Source organism: Malaya genurostris, chromosome 3, assembly GCF_030247185.1.
Source record: "Malaya genurostris strain Urasoe2022 chromosome 3, Malgen_1.1, whole genome shotgun sequence".
NCBI classification, from domain to species: Eukaryota; Metazoa; Arthropoda; class Insecta; order Diptera; family Culicidae; genus Malaya; species Malaya genurostris.
The window spans coordinates 226,310,887-226,331,454 of record NC_080572.1 but is presented as its reverse complement, the minus strand read 5'-3'; the positions used below and the strand labels follow the sequence as shown (position 1 = coordinate 226,331,454).

The following is a 20,568-nucleotide window of genomic DNA, read 5'->3' as shown; positions in this document are numbered from 1 at the left end:
TGCTTGAGGGTGTGAAAATACTGGAGTGCAAACAACTGTACTCAGTAGTTCATGAAGAGGGAAAGAAAGTTTATCGCCCATCAGACTCGTTTCGAGTGACATTTGCCGGGTCTGCGTTGCCGTCCCATGTCTATGTCGATAAAATTCGCCTCCCTGTTCGGCTTTTTGTTCCAAATGTAATGAATTGTACGAACTGCAAAAAATTCGGCCACACAGCTACTTACTGTAGTAATAAACCAAAATGTATTAAGTGTGAAGGGCCTCATAAAGATAATGATTGCAACAAGGAAATTGAAAAATGTATTTATTGTGGAGAAAGTCCTCATGAGGATATTTCAGTATGCACTGCATTTAAAGTACACAAAGACAAAATTAAGCTTTCTTTAAAAGCACGGTCTAAGCGCACATATGCAGAAATGCTTAAAACGGTCATTGATGTCCCCCCTTTGGAAACCGAAAACGGGTTTTCAAATCTAGAGGAACCAGAGGACTCTGACTCTGACGAAAATAGTGAAGGTAATTCGTTTATCACTACCCAAGGGTCAGTTAAGAGAAAGAAGTCTTCTTCCAAATTACCAAAAAAGGCACCTAAAATTTCATCTTCAAAAAAAGATCCCCGTGTTAAACAAAAAAAGTCAAAACCAAAGACTGTGCCTCCTGGTTTGTCAAATTCACAAACCAATCCAGGATCTAGCACAGAAAAAGGTAATAATCCTGTGGGCTCCATTTCACAGCCACCAACAGGATTACTGAAGTTTTCGGAAATTGTTGAATGGATTTTCTCAGCATTCAATATATCTGAACCCTTAAAGACCCTCATAATGGCATTCCTTCCAATAGCTAGAAATTTTTTGAAGCAGTTATCAGCTCAATGGCCAATTGTCTCAGGTTTTGTATCTTTTGATGGATAATTTATCACCCGCCGCAAATGATACAATCATTGTCCTGCAGTGGAATTGTCGAAGTATCATGCCAAAACTTAATTCATTTAAAATTTTATTGCATAGCCAAAAATGTGATGTATTTGCTTTATGCGAAACATGGCTTACTTCAAACATAGCTTTAAATTTTAATGATTTTAACATTATACGTCTCGATAGAGACTCTCCGTATGGTGGAGTGCTTTTGGGAATTAAGAAATGCTATTCCTTTTATAGATTAAACATCCCTTCAACTTCTAGTATAGAAGTTGTTGCTTGCCAAATAAACATTAAAGGCAAAGATATTTGCATAGCTTCGGTTTATATTCCTCCAAAAGCACAAGTTGGACAGCGACAGCTTAATGAAATGGTTGAAGCCCTTCCTGCTCCACGATTGATTCTGGGGGATTTAAATTCGCACGGAATGATGTGGGGTTCCGTTTACAATGATAGCAGATCATCTTTAATACAAAACATTTGTGACAATTTTAGCATGACGGTATTAAATATGGGTAGCATTACACGGATCCCAAGACCTCCTGCACGCCCAAGTGCATTAGATCTATCTCTTTGCTCAACATCAATTCGACTAGATTGCACCTGGAAAATACTGCCTGATTTACACGGTAGCGATCATTTACCAATCATCATCTCAATTAGCAGTAGCAATTGCATTGCTACTTCCGCTAGTATTCCATATGATTTGACAAAAAATATCGACTGGATTAAATACCAAAGTAGTATCTCTAGTATTTTGAATTCAATGGAAGAGCTCCCTCCACTTGAAGAATATGACTTCCTCATTTGTTCGATTCTGGAGGCAGCAGAACAATCCCAAACTAAACGCTTTCCTGGGCCAACGACTAACAGAAGGCCTCCCAACCCCTGGTGGGACAAAGAGTGCTCAGAGGCTAAACTCGCAAAACAAAATGCTTGCAAGACGTTTCTAAAACGGGGAGGAGGAACTCCTCAGAATTTTGAAAAACTTATGGCTTTAGAAACCAAGTACAAGAGCATACTTCGAGCCAAAAAATGTAGCTATTGGAGACATTTTGTCGAAGGTTTGTCAAGAGAAACCTCAATGAGCACTCTTTGGAACACGGCCAGACGAATGAGGAATCGTAACGTGGGCAATGAGAGTGATGAATACTCGAACCGATGGATATTTGACTTTGCTAGGAAAGTTTGCCCAGATTCTGTTCCTACGCAGAGTATTATAAGGGAATCTCCTCCAAATAATGGGTTTATTAATAACCCATTTTCAATGATGGAATTTTCAATAGCACTCTTGTCTTGTAACAATAACGCTCCAGGGTTGGACAGAATTAAATTCAACTTGGTGAAGAATCTGCCCGACCTCGCAAAAAGACGTTTGTTGGAATTGTTCAACAAGTTTCTTGAGCAAAATATTGTTCCACCTGACTGGAGACAAGTGAAAGTTATCGCCATTCAAAAGCCGGGGAAACCAGCTTCCAATCACAACTCATATAGACCCATTGCGATGTTGTCCTGCATCAGAAAATTGTTCGAAAAATTTATTCTACGACGTCTCGACACTTGGGTCGAGACGAACGGTTTGTTGTCAGATACTCAGTTTGGCTTCCGTAGAAATAAAGGGACGAATGATTGCCTTGCATTACTTTCGTCTGACATCCAAATTGCCTTCGCTCAAAAGCAACAAATGGCATCTGTATTTTTAGACATTAAAGGAGCATTTGATTCAGTTTCCATTGATGTTCTTTCAGACAAGCTCCACCAACATGGACTCCCAGCGGTTATAAATAATTATTTGCACAACCTTTTGTCAGAGAAACACATGCATTTTTCACATGGCGATTTGGCAACACTCAGAAATAGTTACATGGGTCTCCCGCAAGGCTCATGCCTCAGTCCGCTCCTCTATAATTTTTACGTAAATGACATTGACAGCTGTCTAGTAACCCCATGTACACTAAGACAATTGGCAGATGATGGCGTGGTTTCAGTTACTGGACCCAAAGCTATTGATCTGCATAAACCATTGCAAGATACCTTAGATAACTTGTCCGATTGGGCTGTTCATCTTGGTATCGAATTCTCTGCGGAGAAAACAGAGTTAGTCGTCTTTTCAAGAAAGCATGATCCCGCGCAGCTTCAGCTCCATATGATGGGAAGAATGATCCAACAGGTTTTAACTTTTAAATACCTCGGGGTGTGGTTCGATTCCAAATGCACGTGGGGAGGACACATTAGGTTTCTGATAACAAAATGCCAACAAAGAGTAAATTTTCTTCGAACAATAACAGGATCTTGGTGGGGTGCTCATCCGGAAGATCTAATAAAATTGTATCAGACAACGATACTTTCAGTGATGGAATATGGATGCGTTTGCTTTCGTTCCGCTGCAAACTCTCATATTATCAAACTGGAGCGAATTCAGTATCGTTGTTTGCGAATTGCTTTAGGGTGCATGCATTCGACACATACAATGAGTCTTGAAGTTCTGGCGGGAGTTCTTCCATTAAAAGATCGATTTTGGGAGCTTTCATCACGCCTGCTAATAAGATGTGAGGTGCTGAATTCCATGGTAATTAATAATTTCGAACGACTAGTCGAGCTTCGATCTCAAACAAAATTCATGACAGTATATTTTAACCATATGTCACAGGAAATCAACCCTTCAAGATATATTCCTATCCATGTCAGCCTCCTAAATGTCCCTGACTCAACTTTATTTTTCGACACATCCATGCAGCGCGAAGTGCGTGGAATCCCGGATCATCTACGCTCGACGGAAATCCCAAAAATATTTTCAAGTAAGTTCAGGCATATTGACTCTGAGAAAATGTTTTACACGGACGGATCGCGAATTGAAGAAGCGACAGGGTTTGGTATGTTCAACAATAATGTTTCGGCCTCATTTAGGCTTCAAGAACCTGCATCTGTTTATATAGCAGAGCTAGCAGCAGTTCATTATAGTTTGTTTGTAATCGTCACATTATCTCCAAACCATTATTTCCTCTTCACAGATAGTCTGAGTGCAATTGAAGCCATTCGCTCAAACATGACTGGCAAGACTGAACCGTTTTTCCTGGGCAAAATAAAACAGTGCCTGAACGACATATTGAACAATAATTATCTAATCACTATAGTCTGGGTCCCGGCTCATTGCTCCATTCCTGGCAATGAAAGAGCCGATATTTTAGCCAAAGGTGGTGCTATTGAGGGTGAAATTTATGAGCGACCGATTGCTTTCAACGAATTCTATAGCTCGTCTCGCCAAAGAACACTTGCCAGCTGGCAAGCTTCTTGGGATAGAGATGATCTGGGTCGGTGGATGCACTCAATTATTCCGAATATATCGACAAAGTCATGGTTCAGGGGACTGGATGTGAGTAGGGATTTCATTCGTGTGATGTCCAGACTCATGTCCAATCACTACACGTTAGATGCACATCTCCTTCGAATTGGGCTCTCCGAGACTAATCATTGTGCTTGCGGAGAAGGTTATCGGGATATTGATCATGTCGTTTGGACATGCGTGGAGTATCGTGATGTCAGATCTCAACTAATAAATTCTTTGCGTACCCAAGGTAGACTATCCAATATCCCAGTTCGAGACATTCTTGCTTGTCGTGACCTTTCATACATGAAACTTATTTATCATTTCATAAAGAAAATTGGAGTTTCAATTTAATAAAGGCCCCTTTTAAGACTTAGCTCTGATCCCAGCTGCGTCCATGAGTTCAACCAATAGCTAAATTAGAATAAAAATTATGTAATGATACAAACAAACTCGAAACAGTTTATGAAATTATCAACAAAATGTCAAAAAAATCAGCTCATTTTATAATTTATAGAAGGTAATCGTTTGGTTCAAATAATATTTCCGAGTAGATTTCATAATTAATGACGAGTTACTTAAGATGATATTTAAGCTATAAGAGAATATGTTTTAATAAATTCAAAACGTTGTGACTATGTTAGAATTAAATTAGGATAAGAATATTATGTAAAAGTGATGCTACGGCGAAGAAAAACTTATGTAAACTGCCTTAAGAAATAAACGTATTTATGGAAAAAAAAAGCTCGTGTCAAAGTACTGTATGCGTGATAATGTTTGCTCCATCGTACAAATAACGTTTCACCGGTGCATAGGGAAGATTGGGGAAGGTTTGATCGCTTAATTTTCGAGCGAATTTTTTCAATGAAACTGAATTATAGATTTTGTTTATTCGTGGTCAAATGGAAGAATAAACATCCCTCTACATTATACATAATCGATTATCTGCCCCACTAGCACCGATGAAACGTTATTTGTACGATGGAGCAAACATTATCACGCATACAGTACTTTGACACGAGCTTTGTTACATAGTCATGGAATATTAGCATAGAAAAAATTCTCGGAACATGTTTTCCGATTGGATTTGCTATCATACAGGGCAACTATTTCATCTCAGCTTTACTATTCATCTAATATACCTGCACCATAAGTTAGAGTGATATCTGCTGTCTCTGTTCGACCCATTGACACTTAAGGTAAGATTTCATTCACTTCGAGTTTTTGCTTTGCTAATACATCAGTATTGCACAATTATCAAACTATTGTTTCTTAGACTTAGAGTTAACTAAAAGTGGAGTAATCCAAAAAAAAAATAATACGGGGAAAGATAGAGGAGACGACTATTAGTACAATAGACCTAATCTGATTTGATTTTTTAATTCGTATCTAAAAATGAATAGTTATCCCACTTGCGTAACCATTGCGGTCAGCTTTGAAACGCTGCCACTCTCGACCAATTAGTTTACCATCGAAACATCCTCTTTTGTCTCTTCCACAGCAAACACTCACCTCCACTTGCACCTTATCCCAAATGGATGCCACCGAGGGCGCGAGAAGGCCGCCCCGATCCGTCACGTTGTAGTGCTTTTCGATGCCGTACTTCAACTCGTGTACCAACATTCGGCCGATGCCCCCACGGAACACAAACGCCAACGAACCCAGCAGGAACTCACTCAGGAACAGCAGCACCACCAGCGTGAAATACTGCATCGAGAAAAACAAAAACAAATTGAAACATTACACGAGCAAAGTTTTCGAGCGGGCAATCCGGCCATGCCCGGATAGTCAATACTCACTATAATGAGAAAGCACCTGGACTGGAACCACGAGCCGCAGCAGCCGAAGAATGCGATAACGAAACTAATCACACCGATGGTGATGAAAATGTAGTCCGCACTGAGACCCGCGTGGTCCGGAAGCAGGGTGGCATAGCCTTGTGCTGCCAGTCGAAGCCACACACCGATGGCAAGGAAACCGCTCCCGCAAAGCTGCCGAAGAGTGAGAGGAAGGAAGGAAAATTTAATTTTTCCAGCGGTTCAGCCGGGCTGAAAAATGCTTCTGTCGTGTTACCCATATGAGAATGTTGAACGAGCAAAACGTCCGTCGTATGCACGTGTAACCGGAGTTGCCCATGGTGCTGGAAGAAATGAGAAATAGTTCCATATATCAATTAGTGGTGTTATAATCGATCACGTTGAACCGATAAGTTTAATCTTATTTTTCAATTACCCTTTTCTGCGTTCAATTGCACAAGAAAATGAAGCAAACGTGCCTTGCTTTGATGGATCAATTGTAATTTGCCGTATTCATGCAATTCATCATATGATTTTTTTTGCACAACCGGTGCCTAGTGCTTGAACGATAATACAATAATTCACGAAGGACGCATGAAATGAAGAAGAATTTATTAATGGTATCAAACTGGCCTTCATTGAATATTAATTTCATAAAACTATCAGGGCTTTTCAAAAATTACTTTGTTAATTAATTCTTTTGGAAAGTATAGGAAAAAATTACAAATTTATTTGAATATTCAACGAGCTATTCATTCAAACTTTCACATATGTTTGTTTGATTCTATCCGCAGTGATAATAACTTATCGACTTTAATTTTTTTCGAAAACCACGTCAAAAGGAATCGGTACTGAAAAACTGGTTTAATAATTTTACATAGCAGTTTTAGTAGCATTTTTTTTAATGTGACAGTCAAGATGTGTATTACTTTAAAGTGCCACCTATTTAGTGAGAATATGACTCAATGCAAATTGATTCCGCTTCCGGTAATTTTCTTGATGCAAACTTCCAGTAGTCGTTAGAAATAACCGATATTTCGATACATAAATTTTACTTTACAAAAATTATACAAATTCATATCGCACGATCAATTCTACGTAAGTTTTTGTCGCATAGCCCTGTGAATAAATATACAATTCATACGATAAATCTCCATAATCGCCGAATGTGGCAAAAATCATACCGTTCGTACGTGCAATTAAATTCCAATCTCCAATGTTCTGTAAATACTGATTTTCACGACAAAGAACTGTTATCAAAGTTTTCAGTAGGCGTCTTTTATTTTACCAAAAAAAAATATTGAAGGAATACTCAAAACTATTTATTTACTTATAGGCAAAAAATTGTTTCATATCACTATTGCACTTGCTGCCAACACACTTCGATCGAGAGTAATTTCACTTGAACTCAACAAATTATGCAGTGTGCTGGAAGGCGCTCATATTTAAATCCATAATTTTAACCAAAACAAAATTAACGAACCATTCTTCAGATGATTCAATTTCGTTTACAGAACTGGACGATAGTTGAGTGACAGTTCAAAAAAAATATTACAGAATGATTAATAATCAGTTTAATTGTCGAACGGATTATACCGAACATTCAGCTGTTGCAAATTTGAAAAAAATGAAGAATTCTATGAATTTTTCTAAGTGTGCAGCCTACTACTCTCAAGGCACCAAAAGTTCGGATACAAGGGAATGATTTAGCTTAAGCAGCTTACAAAGTATGCTAGAATTCTAAGCAGTTCATTTTTCAAATAATTATCCACACTTGAACGACTGAAAGCAAAAATCGGATAAGTGCAATTCACATTTTAAAACCTGCTCAAGTAGAGAACAAAAACCGAACTCGGATTATGCAATGCAAGAATCGTTTGATGTTAATGTGCAAGAACGGGACAAAAATTATGAAATCTAAACCCGAAAAAATCTTAACCTGTTCCTGCATTCAAAGTTTTTTGTCCAGTTATTGTGAAAAAAAAGTTCATAAATGTTTCTTGAATTACAAAATCTGAGTCCGGTTTTCGCCCTCATTGTTTTTATTCGATTTTTGCATTCAACAATACTTAAGCGAGTTTTTCAAACTCAGTTGCACTTATCTGATTTTTGCATTCAACCGTTCACTTTTTTTTTCAATATTATAATATAATTTAAAGGCACACTGCTTCAGCTCTAAGATGCCAAGGGTATTTACTAATCCTAATTACGACTAACTTAAAACTAGAATAGTATCATTATGTAATGTAGTATCGGGGTAGTGGGGAATTCAGCTTTCAGTTGGCGATCGGCAGTGGCCGGTGAATTGAATATTGCATGAAGGTCTTCCATATGGCATTGGTGAACATCCATGTTGGCCGCATCCTTCGGTCCGTGTGGGTCCGCGGGAAACACCCCCAGGCTACGAAGGCCCGGCGGGTGGCCCGCATGGTGGTCATCGACTGGAGCGGTCTTCCGTGGGCGGTGATGATGATATTGCCGAAGAGAATGAAAGAGAAGTAAATATTGTGGAAAACGTGGTAAAAGGGGATGTGCGAACAAAATGTCTGAAACGACAAAGATCTAATTAGTTGCCATCAAGATGGTGAAGAGACAGGGAAGGGGAACGAAAAGGTTAGTGACAAAATAAAAATCTTGTTAGTTCCAATGAAGATGGTGGACAGGGACGGGGATCGTGAGAATCGGGCGGATGTTAGTGTCGAACCTGTAGGTGGAGTTTATACTTTCTGAGCGAGGAATAACACATTACACTTATATAAAAATGTGTTCAAAGTACTGGTATATGAAGAGCATATATGAACTATCTAACCGTTCACTTGAAAGTTCACGTGACTCAACTGAACGGACTTTTAGGCAGCTCCTGGAATGCATCGTTTAGCGTTTCATCAGCGTGAATGTTCGCTCGGAACTTGTTCTGTACTTTCAATTTCCCAATGTTATACGCGTTTTGGATTCGTAGAACTTATTTGATAATAATAATAATAATAATAACAATAAACAATTTTCAGTATGTCTTATTCGAATGTCTAACATTTGAAAATATGAATAACTAACATAGTTCAAATCTGCGATGCCAGATTGTCTTAACGTCAAATCCGTAAATTCTAGCTGATGGAAGAAAGTACCAAAAGCGTAAAAAGCTGAGTTCTTTCTAAACGAAACGTTTTCCGAATGACCTTTTCGAGAGTTTAGAGCAGGTGCAAGAATTTCAGGTGATAACATCACATGACATAGAACTAATTTATAAAAAAAAATCAAAACATTCCTGAAGACTTAAAAAAAATCGGAACACAAAATCTATGAAGGTCTATCTAAATATTGAGATCATCGCAATTTTCCGAAAAAAAAACTAAGAGGAATGATGATTCATCACATATCATTATTCCTCTACTCATCAAAAATATCACCTGTTTAATTTCATATTTCCGAATAACTCTGTCGAAGAAACTCTCTCCTGGATTGACACTTTCCTTGACGGACCCTTTACCGAAAGAGTGATAAATTTTTCCTGAATGAAAGATGTAGTCCCGTAAGCTGCTTTGAATCCGAGGAATTTTGGAGAACGTTGACGAACATTGTAAGCGATCTGTTACAAAAATATTAATAATCCTGGAATATGCATTAGGACGGGAAATGACCGAAATCACAGATTAAATTTATTATTTATTATTCGAGTGAACTCAAACTACTATTTTAATAATACAAAAGATTCGACATAATTTTAGTAGAATGTTTTTTTTTATTCTCGTAAAACTATATATTTTCTCATCTCAAACTTCGAACGATTTCCGGAGAGTTAAAATTCATTTAAAACATTTCTAACAATTTTGAAAACACCTGAAGTTGGTGAAAATCTAGATCAACGATAAACGATAAACGATAAACGATAAACGATAAACGATAAACGATAAACGATAAACGATAAACGATAAACGATAAACGATAAACGATAAACGATAAACGATAAACGATAAACGATAAACGATAAACGATAAACGATAAACGATAAACGATAAACGATAAACGATAAACGATAAACGATAAACGATAAACGATAAACGATAAACGATAAACGATAAACGATAAACGATAAACGATAAACGATAAACGATAAACGATAAACGATAAACGATAAACGATAAACGATAAACGATAAACGATAAACGATAAACGATAAACGATAAACGATAAACGATAAACGATAAACGATAAACGATAAACGATAAACGATAAACGATAAACGTCTGTAATCATGTTTAATCATGCGGTCCTGAGTCCTTCTCCACTTATCATAATTAATTTGGCTGCTATAAGAATTATACAAAATTGAAGGTCGATTGGAGATACCATATTATCACGCCTACGGGAGTTAATTCGAGGAAACCCAAATTTACAAAACATTTCTTTTATAAGCGACCGAAAAGGCTTTGAAAATCTGCTATGGTTTTCATTTAGGGGTTAGCCAAATTTTGTTCTAGGGCAAATAGCCGTTTATAACATTTTTTACGTTTCGTCTTTCAGCAAATAGAAGAAACTCTGCTCTACGGTTCATATTAAACTGTCGAGTTTAGTATTAAGCAGCTCAATTTGAACTGTTCTGCACTGATATGTCGAAGACGAAACGTAAAAAATGTTACTATGGTAGTGTTTCTGTAGGAAATTCAATAAAAATATCAGGAATGAAAAGATACAAGTGACACATAAAATCATTTGATAATAAATATATCTGTTACTGCTACTACTAGTGGTCGTTGTATGATTTAATTTACATTTACTGGATTATAATGTTTGATCTGAGTTGCTCGGCGTGTTTGAACATAAAATGAGATTTTTTACTTACTTACTTTTACTTACTTTAAAGACGTATAAATACCACTTAATCAGTGGTATTCTCCAAGCAAAGTAATATTGGCTATAATATTATAGAAACAACCTGATTTACAACTCAAATACATTGATTCGTGATTGTCCTGCATAAAGAAACATGTTACTTAAAATACAGTTACTTAAGAATTACTTAAGAACAGTCCATTTCGAAGTGTGCTAAACCTGGTAGAGAATGACCAAAGATAGCTAATATTTAAATTACTAACAGTTCGGCTGAAAAGTTCGTATCGTTTAATAGAAACACACATTTTTTTGCCAAAATTCGTTTTTATTATTCAACATAATTGCCATCAGAGGCGATACAGCGATTATAGCGATCTTCCAACTTTTCGATACCATTTTTGTAGTACGATTTGTCCTTTGCCTCAAAATAGGCCTCAGTTTCAGCGATTACCTCTTCATTGCTACTAAATTTTTTACCAGCGAGCATTCTCTTGAGGTCTGAGAACAGGAAAAAGTCACTGGGGGCCAAATCTGGAGAATACGGTGGATGAGGGAGCAATTCGAAACCCAATTCGTTCAATTTCAGCATGGTTTTCATCGACTTGTGACACGGTGCATTGTCTTGATGAAACAAAACTTTTTTCTTCTTCAAATGAGGCCGTTTTTTTCAAATTTCGTCCTTCAAACGCTCTAATAACGCTATATAATAGTCACTGTCGATGGTTTTTCCCTTTTCAAGGTAGTCGATGAAAATTATACCATGCGAATCCCAAAATACAGACGCCATAACCTTACCGGCCGATTGTTGAGTCTTTCCACGCTTTGGGTTCGGTTCATCGCGTGCAGTCCACTCAGCTGACTGTCGAGTGAACTCCGGAGTGAAGTGATGGAGCCATGTTTCGTCCATTGTTATATATCGACGAAAAAAATCGGTTTTATTTCGATATAACAGCTCCAAACACTGCTCAGAATCATCAATTCGTTGTTGTTTTTGATCGATTGTGAGCTCACGCGGCACCCATTTTGCACAAAGCTTTCTCATATCCAAATATTCGTGAATAATATGTCCAACACATTCCTTTGATATCTTTAGGGTGTCAGCTATCTCGATCAACTTCACTTTACGGTCATTGAAAATCATTTTGTGAATTTTTTTCACGTTTTCATCGGTAACAGCCTCTTTTGGACGTTCACTGCGTTCATCGTCTTCGGTGCTCATATGACCAGTACGAAATTTTGCAAACCACTTACGAATTGTTGCTTCGCCCGGTGCAGAGTCTGGATAACACTCATCAAGCCATTTTTTGGTATCGGCGGTACTTTTTTTCATAAAAAAGTAGTGTTTCATCAACACCCGAAATTCCTTTTTTTCCATTTTTTTTCACAATAACAAAAGTAGCTTCACTCAAAATGCAATATCTCACAAACTAATAATCAGACAGCTGTCAAATTTATACACGTATCTTTTGAAGGTTGGTACTAACTGAAAATGGTATGGATTTAATTCTAGTGGCGCCCTCTCATAGAAACGATACGAACTTTTCAGCCGATCTGTTATAAATAATACGGTGCTATAGCACATCCACTCGAACAGGTATTCGAAGAATCATCACTGCTCATAAAATTAAAATAATAAACTTCACAGATGAAGAACAAGTTTTGCTCTAAATATATTTTAATTGCTCCAACACGTAGAAAAATTCCGGTTGTTTAAAATAACAAAACGATTGGGAGGCCCATAAAATAAAAAATGTTTTTATCAAAGCGCGATATCTCCGATTCAAACAGAATATGCTTCCTTTAAATTAGAATATGGTTGTTCCAAGAAAATGTTGGTTGTTTCAAACATTGTTTGGTTGAATCAAACCAGAATCGCTATCGTCACTATATCAAAAACAAAAAAATGATAGAATTATCCGCAATTTATATATTTTTACGACCTTTTTCCCTGTGTGCAGAAGTGGCTTTCCGTTGTTAAATTCACTAACGAGTATTGGTCGATTGGGATTTTTATGTTTCACCATCTAACCGATAATCACACCAAATTTTAATACTCACCCATTAACATGCCACTAGAATTGGTGAACTAAACGAGAGAATCTGTGATATTAGGATCTGTTGTGTCGTTTAGATGCCGGCATAGACGAATGCAATGTGTTTCATCAAAAAGTTTTCGATTCCAATTACTTCCAAATTTCTAAATTCTAAACTTATAAAACCGATACACTGAAGAAGGATATAAATAACATTCCGAAATACGTATCTGTAGTATAACGTTTGATACACTTTTGTGAAAATAGTGACTTTGTGAGAGTGTAATGACATAGTAGAATAAAACGGTACAAATACAGTACTATTAGTCCAATTACTTACCTACAACTATCCTTTAACAATTGTGAATCATTCTAATTTCAACAAGTTTCAATTGAAATAAAATATAAAGATACTAATGCAAATTTTTGCGAATTCGTCTTAATTAAGATAACAAAACCTTTCGTTGAAAAGAATAAACAATTCCTTGAAAAGAACTAATATTTTATAACCAAATTACCCAACCGAGAGTGTATAGTCTTTGCATTTTTTCCACAGTAGCAGTTTGTGCTGAATGAAGAAACATTGGTATGAGGAAGAACGTGCATACATAAGTGCTGACAATAGTCTACAACTTACAAGAGGGTAAAAGAGTAGCGAATGCCCTACATTATTGAAAGCAAGAAAACACAGATCAAGAAAATACCGAAAAAGTTACATCACCAGTACTGAAGGCAACTGTGGCATTAAAACGGTACAGTGAAAATAAAAAATAAAAGTGTGAGAACGAAAGTATAGCGTTGAAGAACGGCACAATACAATTTTGTCTTTATGATTTATTATTTTATACATTTCATTGTTCCACCAGCTACGAGCTACGTGAATGCGATGGGGGATGATGAGGAAAGAAAGAATACCACGCAAAAAATGAATCAAAAACAGACAAAGCATAACTCATAATACATGTTCTCATATTGTTTTACAACCGACGAAAAGCAGTGCAAAGAAAGCAGTGGAAAACAACAATACCCACGGGAGAAGAAAGAAAGCATAAAAACAAAAAGTAACTTCACCGCGGCAGGCCCTGGAACGCATTTACGACCTCCGCTAGGGGGGTTTAACTGGGCGGCAGCCGATGTGTGGTAGCATCATTTTACCATCAAGAGTTACCGTTATGTGAGAACCAACCTCAATACAATTCCTAGCGTGGGTGACGGATCGAAGGGGTGTTACTCGGTAGTCATTCTGAGCGCGATTCCTCGTGACGAAAGATTTGATTTACTAGCGAAAAGAGGTGATTAGATAGGACATACTTTGACAATCTATTTAGCAATGTATTGTGGTATATAATTTTTTATACACCATTTTTACACTTTCATGAAGTTTGGTCCAAAAACATTGAACAATATTATTGAACAATTTTGATAATATATCTTTTTGTACCCACTGTTACTCTTTTTCATCTACAATAAAATAAATTTATTCAGTTGTCATAAAAAACAAAGAAAAATACTTATTTTTTCGAAAGTTGGGTTTTAAAATAAATTTGGGAAATTGGGGTTAAGCTAGAAGCAAAATGAGCTGTAGAATTAAAAAATCGAATCTATCTCAAAATTATGAGGATTATGAAAAATATTCGATATTGTTATTTTGCGATTCTTGTGGATTTTTGAGCCCCTTTGCATATTAAACTGATTTGAACAAATATTGATGCAAAACGGTCATATATGATTTCCTTTCTATATGAGAAAGGCAAAAACCTGCCTTAATGCACCTAGTGGTGTGATGACGTCTTTCTTATATTACTCATATATTCATAAATATTACGCATACAATTTCTCTTTCAATATTCATTATGTTTTCGGTTATGAATTGTAAAACATTATTTCATTGAACTACTGGACTTTGGTAAATCCTATAATAGATAATAACTATGAAAAGACATTACTTTTTTCCAATTCAATGAAAGATTTGCTAATTTTCAGTCAATCATTTAATAATATTGAAGAACATCAGTACACATTACTGACTCTTTCGGTGAGAATTATAACTGTCGAATTGATTACTTTTCGAAAGTGAAAAAGTAAAAACTTAATCTAGCATCGAAAAAATTATCGCTCAATTCGTTAAAATTTCTGTAATTTCTTGATGGTAAACAAGCCTTTCAGTTATATATTTAGTGTTTGGCTCGCTGTCAAAATGGCTGGTGATCATATACTTTACGCTACCATCAACGATGATCAATGATAAGAATAGCAATTATAATAATAGATGTATAAATAAGTTCGTGCCGTTTTATAACACATGGCTTATCTTGATTTTTATTCCAGTAATTTGTCTTCACAAATATGCATTGGAAAGCTACTGTCATACAGTTTCAGAATCAGTTTGCGTCAGACGTAAAATATTAGCTATTTGTAAATCACTTATTCACACCGATGAGCAATGTCAATCCCGACGTGACGATATAAAAAAAATTGAATTAGTCATGTGTGCTTTAGCACAAACCGGTACGCATGAGGTGTCAAAACCCCTGACTGAGTCACCGACAGTTATTGTATTTTGGTGAGAATGTGTGATGAGCATGTTCTATCTGAGCGAACATGTCGGAAGTGGTTTACACGGTTCAAAAGTGGCAATTTTGACGAATACGAAGAACGAGCTTCACCAAAGATGAAGAATTGGAGAAATAGTTCGATCACGACCCGTCGCAAACGCAAGAAGAACTTGCAAAATAACTCGGAGTCCATTTGCCAACGATGACAAGCAATGGGAATGATCCGAAAGGTAGGCGACTGGGTGCCGTATGAATTGTAGCCAAGGGACGTCAAAAGCTATTTCTCAACGTGCGAACGACTGCTCAAACGACACAAAAAAAATAGTTTTTTTGCATTGAATTGATAGTGGCGATGAAAAAATGGGTTCCTTGCGATAATCCAAAGCGTCGGGCAACGTATGGATACCCCGGCCATACATCATCATAGACGGCCGTTCAGAATATTCATGGCCGAAAGGTTAAGCATCTCCTTAGCTGTTCAAATTGAGCTGTTAGACGGAGATGACGGTTCAGTTTGAAGTGTTTTAAGCACTGATGAGCCGAAGGCGAAACTCGAAGAAATGAAAACGACAAAGTGATTTTGCAACATGACAATGCTCGCCCACATATTACACAACCGATTAAAACAGACTTAGAAACGCTCAAAGGCGAAGTCATACTCCCCACCGCCGTATGGCTCTGACATTGCTCTTCTCGATTACTATTTATGCCGGTCGATGACCTGACTAACCAGCACTTCTTCAATAATGATAAAACCAAAAAATTGATCGATTCGTAGATTGCGCCTAAACTGGTCGAATTTTTCAATAAGGGTATCCGGGAATTTTCAGAAAGATGGGAGAAAAGAGTGACTACCGATAACTATTTATCGGTACTATTTATAAATTCGAAAACGCGACACGCATTTATTTATACTCCTAATTTCAGAACAAATCATTGTTGTATAGTAGATTTAATTAAATTAATATAGAATTGTAAGTAATTATCTAGTAATCAGTGTTGAGGAAAAGTCAAAATTTCGAAAATGAAATTTATTCACAAGTGATTTCAGACAAAAAAATCATCGATTAGGAAATTCACTTCAGAAAACTTCACTAGCCAACATTCTCCTCGACCATGTTAAAAAAAGCTTGCACATTGCATATATCTGATATGATTCTCTAACAGAAGATATCTCAACTCAATGCACGATGAATAAATTCGTTAATGAACAAAAATTAAACCTTTCTGAAAGTGTTCAGTGTGCGTTGGGTGGTTAATAGTGGTGGTGTAATTGAAATTAGATCGATACTAAAGACTGTCCCAGAAAGTATGGACGCAACCAAAAAAACGCTGCCATTTCGCAGTGGTTCAGAATCTGTCAATTTTTATGGCTGCGTCCTGTTGTTTACACTCTTCTCTAACCACTTGTGCTGTTGTTTATTTGTTTTCATGCGTGGACATTCAGCAGAACAACGTCGAAAAATTGTGTACAAATGGTGCACAGAACGCGGAGTGTCACTGAGAAAGATAGCAAAAATGGAGTAAGTGAAAAAGCCGAGCGAAATGCAATCAGGAAGTTCGGTGAGGATAACACCTTTGGGGATAAACCGAAAACGGGTCGAAAAAAAGGTCTTGCTAACCCTCAGTTGGATAAACGTATCCTGAAGGCGTTCGAGCAAAAAGATTTCAGTTCGGGATGTGGCCAAAAAGTGGGCACTTCGAAGTCAAATGTTCTTCGTGCTAAAGAACGTTTGAATCTTCGAACCTATAAGAAACAGAAACAACCAAACCGTAGTCCGAAACAAGAAGCATCGATCAGGCCGAGGGTTCGAAAGCTGTACAATACGAGTCTTGCTGAAAATTTGAACTGCATAATCATGGACGACGGAACCTACGTGAAACTCGATTACAAATCCTTGTCGGGACCACAATATTATACGGTGCGAGAAGGGCAAGTGTCAAACCAGTCCGAGACATCGATTGAAGACGCAAAATTTGGTAAGAAAGCTATGGTCTGGCAAGCAATTTGTAGCTGCGGTAATATTTCGAAACCCTTCATCACCACTGCTTCAATGAACAGCGAAATATACATCAAGGAATGTTTACAAAAACGACTTCTACCCATGATTCGAAGCCACAAGGATCCTGTTGTCTTCGGGTCAGAACTTGCTTCTTGCCACTACTCGAAATCAACGATAGAATAGTATACTACCAAAAATTTCACTTTCGTCCCAAAATACATGAATCCACCAAATTGCTCACAACTTCGACCAATTGAGGAATTTTGGGCATTAACGAAGGCACATCTTAGGAAACATGTCTCGGAAGCCGAAACCATTCAACAGTTCGAAAATGATTGGAAAAAAGTGTCACAACTTGTCGCCAAGAAGTCTGTATGGAATTTAATGAGGGACGTTCGCAAGAAGGTGCGCCAGCTAGTCTACAATGGCTAAGCAGCAAATGTTGAGAATAATATTCTGTTGTTGTAGTCTAATATTATCAGTATATCGAATAAAATTTGAATATCTAACACTTGTGAATTATTTACAGCGAAATCAAAGTGCGTCCATACTTTCTGGGACAGTCTTTACCGTGGCGGTGGAGCAATATCATAGTTATAATGACAAACATTAATAAAACCGCTCTCCGCAACAACAACCTCCTCAGATTGCCTCTACGTCGTAATAACTACGGAATCAACGGTGCCGTCATTATATTGCAACGAACCTTCAACGGTGTTTTTACGGGATTCGATTTTCATTTTTCCCGCAGCCGAATAAGAGAAATTTTTTTTAATATTCTAAGAAACAATCATTAGGACCTAAATTTGTCTGTTGGTTGAATAAATAAATAAATAAATTAAATAAATTAAAAAAGTGTAGGTTACCGCTACGCTAATAAAAACGCACCATTAAAACGCTGTGCCTGCTATGTATTCGAGACATGCAAATGCTGCGCTCCTGTTACTTCTATAAATCAAATTCATGCTAAATACCGTTTCATTCGATTTAATCTAAATAGTGCAGTGTAATCAACCAGCTGGAATTGAAGCAGCTGTTCGTCGTAACAATCACTGTTTTTTATGTAGAAAAAAAAATTGTTATTCATATTGACCACCCTACGTGCATCGAAAATATCGCAGTTATTATTTCTCAGTAGCGGTTTAGTTGCGAATTTACTCAGTAGAGATTTTTGTATTGATAAAAATATTTTTATTAAATCTTGCACGAATCACTTCGGAGTCGAACTGAAGGGTAGTGGAAATTTAGTATCGAAATATCATCGGAGACTCTTCTCCCTTTCGATTATATCTTTAGGGGTATTTCTGTGGGTGAAAATTCGTTATCAATCATTTTGCTGACACAAAAAATCACTTGTGAACTTGGAGGCTCAGAGTTTTATGGATGCTTGTTCCATGAATTAATATCTCGGAAGTAATTTCTTCAGTCACTAAGTATTTTTTAAGAAAATCTCTTGAACTGATTTTTTCACGAGTAATAATGAAATGAAATTTTTCTGATCATGATTTTCACTGCAGTAGTAATATTAAATAACTTGGACGAAAATGTTGTATGAGTTATTTTTTTAATCTGTGTGTTCTCCTAATTTCATTTCTTAGTCATTCCGGAACAGGAAATCGAACTCGTACAAAACTCAGCCGTTTCGTACAGGACCGAAATATCTTTCATTGGTATTCAAGTTTGTGGAATTCGGTTCAATCGTCCTTAAAATTATGAGAGGTGTTCTGTTTTGGAGTTTTAGACCAATATTGTCAGTACTTCTGAACTTGAAACCGATATAGCTGAAATTGGAATAAATCGACCGGCAATTCCCTCCAAACTGATGTAGTTTTGATTAAAATTTATAAAGATTTTTTCGTTTTAAAAAAAAACTTCAATAGCAGATTATGAGACCTTAAGACCTTTCATTTAAAACTAAGTTGACGAAAATCGGTTCAGCTGTCTCTGAGAAAATGAGTTAAGTGCTTTTTGTGGGTTATAACAGATTCCTACAAACAAATGGATGGAAATGAATGGAAATGGATAACCTACAAATTGAAGAAATTTTAGACACACTTCATCCGGTAATTTTCGAACCGGAAATCAGATCCGGATGAGATTCAATAACAGCCAATAGCTATTTCATTTCATTTGAGTCTAAGTTTCTGAGTATCGGTTCAGCCATCTCTGCCATATTCATACATACATATACATCGACATTGCTTAACTCGATGAACCGAGTCTAATTATAAATATGTGACACTTGGCCTACTAAGAAAATTTTTTCTAGTCGAGTTTTCAAGTGATTGCATAACCTTTCCACGCGAGAAAAATTGAAACATTGTCGAATCAATCTATCGGATCAACCGTTTCAGAGATATATCATTTCTAAACTTACGAATAGTTTTTGCAAAAGCCCTTTCAAAAATTAAAGTTAGTGTCAAAATGATGAACAGATGATGCAAATTATTAATTTTGGAGATGAAGAATGCTTGTGAAAATAATGACCCAAGTCAAAAATTGTAATAAAACATCGACCTTCGAATTTAAATGGGATACATTAAACTTATTTTCTTAGCGGATCAAGTTGAACTGCTAAGTGGCTCGACCGGATTAACTGAAACTGCTATACACTGCTGAGACGGAAACGAAAGCGTAACAAATAGGTTTTACCACCAATGTCTTTCTTTATAAATACAAAAATCAAATCACCGAACTAAATAATGGCATCCGGCATATTATCAAACTAAATAACGAAAATGTGAATTTATGGCAATAATATTTTCTAGATCCCGCAGAAAATTACGTGTCTTCCTAATCTCAATTCACAATAGTAAAAACAGTACTTTTGACAGAGTTTATCAAGAAGAATTTAAATAATGCTTTAACTTTAAACATCTGCAGGGTCTTTCCACAGACAGGATTTTTTTATTGTCTGATGAATCGTTTCGCAGTGCGAAGAGCTCGTACGACACTCAAATGTATATATCGATTTCAGAGTTCACGGTATTGATGGAAAATTTTCTATCTGCCAAAATATACTAAATGGAAACGAATTGTAAGTAACATGATGCTTCGCGAAAAACCACCGGTAGCAAAAGCACTTTACTATGATAAAAAATCTCACACC

At 36.7% G+C, this 20,568-nt stretch overlaps 1 protein-coding gene across 1 annotated transcript in view; it reads right to left on the bottom strand.

Moving 5' to 3' along the window:
* LOC131434661 (tetraspanin-9) overlaps window positions 1–20,568 on the bottom strand; it is a 52,846-nt gene that overhangs the window by 9,639 nt on the left and 22,639 nt on the right. The window contains exons 2-4 of the mRNA XM_058601620.1: window positions 6,316–6,382; window positions 6,042–6,233; window positions 5,755–5,949 (exon numbers count right to left, since the gene is read on the bottom strand). Coding sequence (XP_058457603.1) covers window positions 5,755–5,949; window positions 6,042–6,233; window positions 6,316–6,378 — 450 coding nt within the window. The 5' untranslated portion in view covers window positions 6,379–6,382. The remainder of the gene's footprint in view (window positions 1–5,754; window positions 5,950–6,041; window positions 6,234–6,315; window positions 6,383–20,568) is intronic.